The sequence below is a fragment of the Leptonychotes weddellii genome, chromosome 3 (assembly GCF_054177405.1).
Source record: "Leptonychotes weddellii isolate Sample4059 chromosome 3, ASM5417740v2, whole genome shotgun sequence".
In the NCBI taxonomy this organism is placed as follows: Eukaryota; Metazoa; Chordata; class Mammalia; order Carnivora; family Phocidae; genus Leptonychotes; species Leptonychotes weddellii.
This window is the reverse complement of record NC_138371.1, coordinates 159,443,891-159,456,081: the sequence shown is the minus strand read 5'-3', so window position 1 is coordinate 159,456,081 and position 12,191 is coordinate 159,443,891. Positions and strand designations below refer to the sequence as shown.

At 37.5% G+C, this 12,191-nt stretch overlaps 1 protein-coding gene across 1 annotated transcript in view; it reads right to left on the bottom strand.

Annotated features, from left to right (window-relative positions):
• GPC5 (glypican 5) overlaps nt 1-12,191 on the bottom strand; it is a 1,215,201-nt gene that overhangs the window by 953,822 nt on the left and 249,188 nt on the right. The window contains exon 5 of the mRNA XM_081815097.1: nt 7,297-7,422. Coding sequence (XP_081671223.1) covers nt 7,297-7,422 — 126 coding nt within the window. The remainder of the gene's footprint in view (nt 1-7,296; nt 7,423-12,191) is intronic.

Sequence of the window (12,191 nt, the reverse complement as noted above, 5' to 3'; positions counted from 1 at the left end):
AAACCTGTTTTCAGTTCATCTTCATATCCACCTTAATTGTATAAAAGGATTGAGGTTGAAGAGGCCGAAGGAGAGAATTTCTTTGAAGAAACTTGTTGGACAGTTGTGGCATTCTCCCATTCATTCATCCTAAGTGAAAGAGGCTTTAGGGATCCTTGGAGTTTGCAAAGATTAAAAGGACTGGTAGTAGATCCATGCCTAAGAACGGCAGCCCTGTGGAGGAAGGTCCCCACCTAGCAGCAGAGTAACGAGACACAGCTACACAGGGCATAGGCTATACCCCCTCCAGAAGCTACAGAGAGAAGCAGTGTTTCTGTGGTCTAGAGAAGATCATGCTGGAGAAAAAGACCCCACCAGAAGATCTCAGCAGCAAGAAGCCAGAGGTTTACCATCAGAGGAAGAAAAATAGGGAGGAGGCATTGTCTTGAGCCCACAGAGCCTTAGATCAGCTCTTCACACCTGCCAAGCTAGGACTCAGCAATGAGAAATACAAAATTATCAGTCAAAAGGAGCATCCTCTTCTCTCTCACTTCTGTCCCATCATCCCTCAAGCTCCTAACATGGGGGAGTTGGAAACATTGCCTAGAGGTCAAGGAGAACATGAGGTCAGTATGTGGACGAGGAGAATACGAGGTTGTCCACTCCCCACCACAGGCACCTCCTAGACTGACTCAGTACCCGACTGAGGAATGGGGAGAAATGACCACTTGGAGTTTTGATTATTAAGTTGGACTAGACCTTTTTGTTACAGAATTTAGACTTTTTATGGGACTGAATTAATTACTAAATTTACACTGGTTATGGGACCAATGACAATAAAAAGTCCTTTAGACACTAATTGTGACCAAAGCCTTTTGAGAATTGGCCATGACTTCATTCTAGTGACACGGTAGAAAGGAGCCTTCTGAGTGGGTTTAATGAAGCAGTTCCCACTCTCACCTTTCTGAGTCCAACTTCCTGAATATAATAATTACACGCTTAACAGGAGACATGAGGCTACTAAGCCAGTAAGCCAGTGAAGAGGGATTCACAAGAAACATCTCAGTTCAGAAGATGGGGTAACATGCAATTATTACCAAATTAATGGAGCATTTTTAGAAAAGACCAAAATGTGCATACTGACCTGAGAAAAATGGATATTTTCTTAGGTTTTAATACTAGTTAGGAATGTTGGGACTTGGAGCGAAGTTGATACAAAGTGCATCCTCTTGCTACTGTCTACATCATTTTCTACAGAACCAAACTACTTCAGGCACCATTCAAAGAAAAATTATTTGCCAAGCGAGTGTACTAGAGTAAGGCAGAGAGAGATCGTACACAACCAGGAAGTCTGCAAAGCCAACACACCAGCCATTCCTGCATTTGTCCTGTTGGACCTGAAGTGTATATTCTGCCCTGGGATGAACTGGACAGTCGCTTATATCTAAAACCATACTTTTTTTATTTTTTTCACAAAAGAGCAAAAGTATTTCAGATTGTCCCTTACTGAGGATTATAAACTCAGGTTTTTGACCTTGGGCAGGCCTTGGCACTTTTATCCACCTCCAACCCAGATGCCTCATCTGTGATAAAGACAATCACACCTAGTATGTCTCTAACCCAGAACACATGAACTTCTTAGAGTTCTTTAGACTCTGGTTTCCCAAAAATAACTACGGAAATGCACACAATGAGACAGGCATGATTTTAATTTAAGTCAGAAAACAAACCAATCAACATCTAGAGTCAGCCATAGGCAGAAACTCTTACGACTCATCTTATTTCTTCTCATCTTTCAGCACTCAGTTTTAAACCCACATATTACCCACCAGAGTCTTATCACCATGCCACCTCCCCAACCCCCAAATCTCTCAGTTCTCAATAACACTTGTAAAATTTCCTGTTCCTCAGAGTCCTCTTATCTTTAAAAAATTACTGATAGGTGTTCAATGATACTAATCATTCTTAACCTGTCAGGTAATACAAGAGTTCTGTTATGAAAGAAATTGCAGTAGATAAGAAGAGAGAAGATCTATGACATATAAATGCAAAAAGTATGAGAGGAGTCACGGTGGAGTTAGAGGTTACGAACAAACACAAATGAGGGGACTTGTTTCATGAGGACTCCAGATTTAAGTGGGAGTTTGGCAAAGCTGTATGTACAGCTGCATGGAGAAAATGATGTAGTTGAAAATCATTCCATTAACAGTGGGAAACTCAGAGCCCACGGTAGACTGCTGTGATGGGGTCAGAGTGGGACGTCTCCTAACCACATCTCTTAAGTCTCTTTGAATCCTGAACCACATCAGATGGGCCATAGGTATGATAATAATGATAATTATAATGAAGGTCTACTTCAACAATATTAGAAACCTGATTGAATAGATCGAAATTTCAAGGGGGGAGAAAAAAAGAAATACAAAACAGATTGTTGTTTAAGTCACGAAGAACATACTGCCTTTGCACAAGCAACACAGGAAAAGCAACTAGTTGTTACATTAACGAAAATCAGAACAATCCTGAGAACTGATTGCTTTGTAGTCCCCAACATTTGGAAACTAGGCCAGGTGTTTTTTAAAAAAAAAAACAGATAAATAAAATATAGTTGAATGCAGCAAGGTCAGGAAGAAGACAGATTGAAGATGAGTAGCTTTTCAGACAGATAATGTAAAGGGGGAAAAAATGAGGTTACAAGATATTATATTTATACTTCAATTAAAAATGAAAAAAATTTTTTAAGTTTTTAAAGAAATGTATGAACCAAGGAGGTGCATACAAGGATCAGCCAGCAGCTTTGTATCACAAAATAAATACACAGATATATTCGGATATCTATCTATCTATCTATATATATATACACACACACAGATATAGTCAGATAAATACAAAATAAATACACAGGTCTATTTGGATAGATATACACACACACACACACACACACACATATCTCTCCAGGAAAAATATCATTGTCTGGAAATCTGATAACAGAGAAATATAAAGACTCAGAGACTTCTAAGGTTTTATATTTTTATCTGATTTTTAAAAATTCAATTATATTCTGTTGGAAGGGGCATCTTATCATAAGAGTTTGAAAGGAAAACACTGAATTATGAAAGAAGCATTAAGGAAAAATAACTCAAGACGAAGTAGAAATCATGTGGATTATTAATTGTAGGAGGACACCTCACAGCTACTGGCTAGTCTGAGAGTTGCTGTGCAGGTCATAAATTCCCGGAGACTGAGGGAGAGTAACTGAATTAACCATCTATTAATTAGAAAGGAAAAGGAAGCCCTGGTAATTAAGTAGCTGTCACCTGCACATCAATACTCGGAAAGACGAAGTGCAAACCATCAAACAATCAATTTGTAATCACAGAGAACTGAGAACAGAGCTCTGAGAACAGAAAGACTGACACAACACGCCTTTTGGAGAACAATTTTGTTTCATGATGAAGTGACAGGAGGGGCAGATAAGAGGGACTTTGAGAGACAGAGACTGCATGGAATTCGGTAATACATTTTCATCTTAAACCAGAAATTCTTTGAACTGTTGATCCCAATGTGGCCGCAGAGTCTTCGAAATGCATGCTGTCTTCGAAATCATTTGAATTAAAGTAGATTTTTTGTTTCACAAATTAAACACTCCTTATATACTACAGATACCTGAGATATTTTCAGCTACAATCACAAAGGAATTCCACCTCTTTTGATGAGCACAAAGGTAATTTCACCCAATTTTATAGGACTGTCATAATATTGAAAAAATCAGTATGGCTCTCCTATTCTTTGAGACAGCACGTCTGTGCACATAAGTAATCTTATCAATCATCTCCTAAAAAATGCCTTCCGGAGAAGAAGTCTTGCCAAAATAATCACTTTGCTCTTACAGTGAATGATAGACTCAGTCTTGGTCACGAATTTATCCTATTGATGTGGTGTAATTTCTCTAGGATGAATCTGATGAGTATTATAATCCACCATAAGAAAAGAAAAACTACTATCACCCCCAAATGTAGCATACATTCACTTGATACTCATTTCTTCACAATGTGATGGCATTATTTATCTCAACTAAGTGCAGATCTCTGAAATGAATGTTTTATTTGAGGATCATAGCGCTTTTACACAGTGATCACCGCTATGCTTCCTTTTTTCTTTAGGAGAAAGTAGCTAATCAAGATTGCAACATTCATCAGGACTTGACTTTATGTTGAAGACTTCTTACACAAACTCACTAGTTCAGTATTTACCCATATCTGTTACTGCTTTGATAAAACTATATCACAAAATTACTACGAAAATCCAGGTTAGCTAGAAATTCTATGTAAAAATAGCACTTTCACTTCAAAAAAAGCATTATAAAAAGAAGAAAACAGTAACATCCCATAATTCTAACATCACTGCAACATCTGTTCTCCTTAAACATAAATACAATGCAAATAAAAAAAACCCCAGTACTTCTTAAGTATACTAGCAGTTTCCATGTAACTGTCCAAAAATATTCTATGCAGAGCCAATATTGCTTTTTCTTATTTATTCAGATCTGCTGGTAAAATATGTAATATCTTAGCTTTAACTATTTTTAATTTAATAATTATTTGAAATTATTCCACATTAGCAGATAAAAATATGCACAGTTTTTGACAAACGCATAATATTCCATGGTGAAGGCACCATAATTAACCAGTTGTGATGGATATTTAGGTTTTAGCACTGACTTTGCATTGAAGGGAAAAATGTCCTGTTGTATGCTCACGTCAAGAATTGGCTGAGCCACAAATAAAAATACAATTCAAATAATATAGTTTTTTTTGAAAAGTCAAGCATACAAGAGAGTTTTCTCAAGATCAAATAGAAAAGAGACACCGCCCAATCAGCGTGCTTTGGAGCATGAGGGAGTCAAGTTTTGGGAGAATTAAATGAGATAATGCTTGCAAAACCTTGGCTAACTGCCAGAAAATAATCAGGGCTGAAAAATGTTCATTTTGAAAGTCACCCGGAGGTGGCGCTAGAGAGCCAGTGTGTGAGGCTTGTCTGCCAGCAGGTGAGCCAAGAGGAGTGGAAGTGGGTAGTGGAGCCATGAGATTGGGATGGACCTGAAGAAATATTCTCAAGGATAGGAAAATGACAGTTAAGGTGATGAGGTAGAAGGGTTGTTTGAGAGAAGATTAAGGCAAAGTGTAAGCTGTTCTCAGGAGAGTGGAGTCGAACAGTGCACTTGGAAGTGGCCGACAGGAGGCTGGGTGGTACAGCGAAGGGGAGAATAAGCTGGAAGCAAATGAGAGTCATGAGAATCCCTCATTTGCTTTATCAGAAATGTGGATACTTTGTACAGAGAATTCTTGCTAAAGATGAGCTTTTTTTTTTTATTCCTAAACCATGAATAAGGTCTTAAGAAATACACGATATAGAAGAAAATATATTCTTTGAGTTGAAAATACGATCCCTCTAAATAAAGTTTTCCCAGGGGCGCATGGGTGGCTCAGTCGTTAAGCATCTGCCTTCGGCTCAGGTCATGATCCCAGCGTCCGGGGATCGAGCCCCGCATCGGGCTCCCTGATCAGTGGGGAGCCTGCTTCTCCTTCTCCCTCTATCTGCCGCTCTGCCTACTTGTGCTCTCTCTCTGTCAAATAAATAAATAAAAATCTTTAAAAAAAATAAATAAATAAATAAATAAAGTTTTCCCAAATCACTGATTTCCCCAACAGCATTTCCTGTTATACAAACTCCAGACCAAACAGCTGAGAGGAGTGGGACAAGCTAACACTAAGGTTCTTGTAGCACTAGAATGAGATGATATAATGTAATGCAATATATCACCTTTTTATATAATATACTAAATCTTTCATTAATCACCATGGGATTCTCATTAGCCCTTGTAGAAAAATGGTTAATACACAGAAAGTTCAATTCCAGCTTGAACAAAGTGAGAGGAGAAAGCAGAAGTCAAAGTATAATTTAATTATTAGATCTAAGTGGAGGAATTTTCAGTGACATGAAGACTAAAAGAACTCAAAGTTCCAGGCATACTATGAGTGCTCTCAAGAAAGGCAAGAAAGGTAAATTTAGAAAATATGTTCTAATATCCAAAGAACATAATGAACAAAGAACACTAGCCATGTCAGCCAAATATTATATTTAAATTTAATTATGTTCCTGTAGTTAATAATTTTTTTCTGCAAAATCTAAGAATCTCTATGAGATACTCAGATATAAACTACAAAATAATCATTTATTGTATCAGGAAATAAGCTTTAACTATAATAAATATGATCACACAGAAATACATAAACAGTTTTTATTATTTAAATGTATTTAATTGGAGTATATGTTTGTCATGGTAAGCTTAATTTGCTAATGACTTCTTTTTTTTTTTGTTAATGATATTTTAGATCAACTTATCGCTCTTGTGGTAACTAAACCACCTAACTTCATGTGGAGTAGGCATGTTTGTAAATCAGAAAGCTTAACACCCTATCTCTCTTTTTGCAGATTGTTCAAAATAAAATACACAAAAACATTCAAGTCCAAATGCAACTCAAGCCTACATTCTATAACAATCACCAGCACTGGAAAATCAAAAGAGCAATTCCAAACCAGTTATTATTGACCACTGTTATATATTACGGAGGGAGAATTTAGGACTTTCTCAAGATGAGGAGATTACTTCAGAGTACGATCAGTTACAGGAAGCAAAGGAAAAGAAAATGTCAAAGAAATTCTAGACAATGAGGAAAAAAATGGTAAAAAATTTCACTCCTGAGCTTGAGAATGATTGACAACACACAAATAAATAATGCTTCAGACACACAGGGACGTACCCCCACTCTAACATAGATACATGCACACACACACATGCACACACACACATACACAAAGAGACAATTGTAGGATAGACATACTAACACTGCTGAAACTCATATTCATATCTCCATGAATCTTTGCACAGGTATTCACATTTCACTGAATTTCTTCACTTTCTAAAACTCATAAAGCTAAATGAAAAAAGTAAGATACTTGATAAACAAGACAGATTGGACAGAAGGTAAATAATACTTATCAAAAAAGTGGATTGTTGGTAGATCTGAGACAGGTAGAAAGGAAGAGAGAATGTTCAAACACCACAGAATTACTATCACATTTCTAAAATGTCAGAGAGGACCAAATCTATTTCTAACAAACTAAAGAGACGAAACTGCTGTAAACTCTAACCTGTGGGGCAAAGTTAAAAGTGAAGTGGTCCATTCGGGACCTAGGAAAAGAAAGCAAGGATGAAAGGAGCCATGATATTTTCACAGACCACTACACATAAAATACCTTTTTACTATATCTTCCCCATTCCAGCACGGCAGTCCATCAGCAGCAGCTAATTCATTAGCACAAAGCTCATCAGCCAGGCCCCCATAGAACGTCCTGTACAGTCGAAGACTGTTGATAAATTCTCTGAATGGGAAAACAAAGAAAACAATTAAAACCAAAAATCAATAATAAATGCCGATATAAAATGGCATAATTTGTTATGCATGATATATAGAATGCATCTTTTTTGATTTTTACTGCTTATTTTTTTTTAAAGATTTTATTTATTTATTTGAGAGAGAGAATGAGAGACAGAGAGCAGGAGAGGGAGGAGGGTCAGAGGGAGAAGCAGACTCCCTGCCGAGCAGGGAGCCCGATGCAGGACTCGATTCAGGGACTCCAGGATCATGACCTGAGCCGAAGGCAGTCGCTTAACCGACTGAGCCACCCAGGCACCCTTTACTGCTTATTTTTTATATATTCTCAATACTTCTCTAACAATCAAGATAAATACTATACTTTTTTAAAAAAGAATGCTAGTATTCAAATTTACTCTTTTGAATCCAAGTTTTCACAGGGTATGAATTTTATATAAGTCAAGCCCAAGAAGTTGTGAAGAGTACACACACACACACACATCCCGTTTTATCTAAGTATCCCTACAAGCCTTTACTGGATGTGCCATCTAAATCACAGTGGTACTAACTACTTACTTTTCCGTACAGAAATGTCAGAAATTGATCAACAAGCTAATCAATTGCTTACTGATTAAAAGTTTATTAAACTTGGGTGGTTTTCCTATTTGGGTCTTCTCTTTGGTGCTTAACCACATAAAATAGTATGTCTTCACTGATGTGGGAAACAGGCAGAAGAAAAGTTATTAAATTTCCTTACTACTTATAGCCCATTGACAAGTCCTTGAAACAGGCAGAGTGACATTCCTCTAGGGACTCAATTGCCTCCATGTTAATACTTTGCTAAGGGCAACAGGCTTATCTTAGCCTGACCCCCAGGATCCTGTAAGTCTACTTTAACATATAAAAATTCCTTTGGAAATTTCCTGTATCTCTACCCCCCAAGATACATGTTGGCAATCATCCCCCAAGCATATGATATACATCTGAAGGGTCTCATGACTCAGATTTTATTAGACAGTTAATAAATGGCACTTTCCCAACAATAGCTAAGCCCCCTCAAGGTCCTGGAAACCTTGCTTCCAAAATACCTGGGAGACTTACATGCTATCCCCGGCTCCCTCCCAACTTGAAAGTACATAATGGGCCACTTCTCATGACCCCCATGCAGCATTTTCTGCCCATGGGTCCTGTTCCCATGCTTTAATAAAACCATCTTTTTGCACCAAAGACATTTCAATAATTCTTTCTTGGCCATCAGCCTTAAACCCTAACGTTTCTCCTATATCATTCACTAAATACAAAAAAACCCAAATACATAACATGTTTCAAAAGCATGAAAATAAAAGTTGTTGGAAGGAGTATTATTTAATACATTGACTTTTTTTTTCCCCTCTCATACTACATCTCTTTCCCCCATTAATTATCAGAAGGGAAAATTCAGCAAAAAAGTAGTTTGCTTTTTAACTTAAAAAGCCAAAACTTTCAAGTTTTAAAATCAAAGCTCTGAGGTCCCAAGAACCTGAATTTTAGCATTTCAGAAAACCAAGTCCTAAAAACTATACTTCTGAACTTTTTAAACATAAACTAATGTTTTGGACAATGAAATGAAAAGCCACTAACTTAATACAGAAGAGATGTCCTCTGGACTAGAATACAGGGACAGGAGAAAGAAAGCAAACCAGAAATCCATAGGTTGAGTAGTTAAAATGCAGCAATTATAAAATTGCATCCTCCACTGATATTTTAAAAATAACTTCTTTAAAAATGAGATCAAAGAGGAGGGGTGGCTCTAAATTATAGCTGAAATGAGCAAATTTTAAAAAATTAAATCTGATTTTGACAGCACTGATGCTCAAATGTATTAATTTTAGAATTCTCTCTCTTAGTGGTTTCCAAAGAACTCTTTTGTGGAAATGGCTGGAGTTATAAGTAACTACCAATCTACAGGAAGGATAAATGTCATTTTCAAATATGTAACATCTGAAATCAGAGACATCAGAAGTTCCCACAGCAAATGTTTGGTGAGTATTTAACCAAATTTTTAGCAAAGCTTGATCAGACATGTAATAACAACATGACTGCAGGAAGTATAAATCTGCCTTCTAACTTATACTCAATTCCCCCAATAAAGTATGCTGTATTTTCTCACGAGCATAGTAACCACTCATTTATACTTATTTATACTTTTTTTTAGGGGGGAGGGGCAGAAGGAGAGGGAAAGACTCTTAAACAGGCTCCATGCCCAGCACAGGGCCCAACACCGGGCTTGATCTTAAGCCCCTGAGATCACGACCTGAGCCAAAATCAAGAGTCAGATGGCTTAATCGATAGGGGCACCTTATTTATACGTTAAGTCGGTTTCCTCTACTAGAAAATAAGTCCTCCTTCCCACCCCATGAGGGCCATATTCCTACTAACTGGAATGCATGAACAAATACCAATTCTGATGTTGCAGCTACTAAAACATAATGGATGAACCCAACTGATTCTTTCCTAGAGGGGTGGGGTTTAATAAACGGAAAGATGTGTGACTCCTGTCCTGAATTCTGTTTACTATAAATGATCACCTGTTCGGAATCAAAGAGTCTTCTAGAAATGAAGAGGCCTGGCACAAATGACTGGAATGTTGAGATCTCCAAATTGATGAGATAAAACTGAATTGATACTTCTTATGGACCCCAAACCTCTTCCTCCAATCTCAGTGAATGGTGCCTTCACAGCCAGTAGATCATACTGGGAAAAGCTTTACATCTTTCTTGCCAAGTCCTCTTTCCCAATGCTACTCTCATTGCCTTTGGTGAAGCCCTTATCATCTCTCTGGAATTACTGCACTCTAATCTCTTCCTTAACAATCACCTCTCATTCTCCAAGAAATCCACCTCTTAAAATTCAAATCTGATATCCCCAGACTATGTCACTCATTTGCTTAAAGCCATCAATGGCTCTCTCTTCTCTACAGCAAAAAATCTAAATTTCTTGGAAAGGCATATAAGGCACCCTCTCTCACCTCCATTTCAGCAGCAACGCAAACCAAACTTCAGGCTTCCACAAAAGTGAGAGACTTACTGTTCCCCAAACATACCTTCATGCCTTTGCATGAGTTCCCTCTGAAAGCATCATATCCTAGAAGATTTCCACTCACTTTATAAAGCAGCATTAACCAGTTACTTGTCACAAACTACTAAACACTATTGAGTACCAAGCTCTGTGTTGGCACTAGAGCTAAATAAGACAGTCCCTATCTTCTAAGAATGCACTTTCCGGTGAAAATCTACAATAACATAGTGTTAATAGTGCCGCATTTGAGGACAGAGACGGAATCAGGAAATAGGTACAAACAAGATACTACTTCAGTGTTTCATGCAAAAAAAAAAAAAAGCAAACAACAACAAACAAAAAACAATATGCAAACGTAAAGAGGAAAGAGAATATTGTATATTCAGAGACTCATGCAGTTTAGCAAGTGGGGAGTGGGCTTATGGGAATTATAGTTAAAAGGTAGGAAGAGGCCAGTTTGTAATCAGCCTTATTGATCATCAAAAAACTGTTTCAGTTTTCTTCAGAAGGCAGTGGGAGCCATTAAAAGTTTTCTAGCAAGCAAATGATGGCCTCCTGACAGTATTGTGGAAATAGGTAGAAAGTCAATGAGGTCACTTAGCGGGCTATAACCAAGACTCAGGGGGAGGAAATATGAGGATGAGAAAAAAACACCTGTCAGTGAGCATCATGAAAAGCGTTAGATTTGAAAGACATTAGGAATCTAGAATTGACAGTAGAAGTAAAAGTTTTAATATAACTCCTAATTGTCTTTCTCACCCCCCCCCCGAAGGTGACCGAGGGGATGATTATCTCAGTGCTATTCACTGAGACAAGAAATAAAGGAAGGGAAATACAACTCTTTCAATGTCCCACACTACATTTAGGATTGCTCTTCTCCTGCTCAATATTTTCATCTTTCCATGGCACATATCACTGTCTATTCTAGCACGTCATGTACTTACTTATTTTGTTTTATTGTTTCTTATCTGTCTCCCATGCTAGAAGAAAAGATTCAGGCAGGCAGGGCTTTTCTTTTCTTTTTTTTTTTTTTTGGTTTTACTCACCAATATAGATCTCAAAGCTGCATATAGTAAGTTCAATAATTAGTAATTAAATTAATGAATGAGTTAAAACTAATTAATAATTAAGTCTACACTCTGTTCAGTTTGCGATTTCTTCGGAACATACAGAAAGAGAAATCATTTAGAATGCTACTTTCAGACCTACTATGTGTAACATCATCTGGGGATCTTGCCAAAATGCAGATCCAATAGTCCTGGGGTAGAGCCCAAGATCCTGCATTTCAGTGAAGCGCTCAGATGATGTTGCAGCTACTGGTACAAGAACCATGAATACCGTGGACGCTTGCTGTTGGATATGTAACCTTGGAATCAGGGGACTGGGTGTGTGATGTGAGAGTCATTATCTCCAGAGGTGGTGACTGATGTCATGAATGGGGATGAAATTTCTCAGGCAAGTAACAGGTGGTAAGAAAAAGCCAAAGGAACTCGGGAGTATATTGAGCAAAGGAAGAAAATCTTCAATGATAAGAGCTGTCAACATTAAAGAATAAGGGAATTTGAACCTAGAGAGATCCCTCACAGTGTAAAATGCCATTATGAGAGGTTACTTAAAATAAAGAAAATGTCCTTTATATGTGGTCCCTCAAAAATTCATATGTTGAGACAAGTTCTTTAAAAGGTAAATAGGCTCAAATGATGTCATACGGGTAGATCC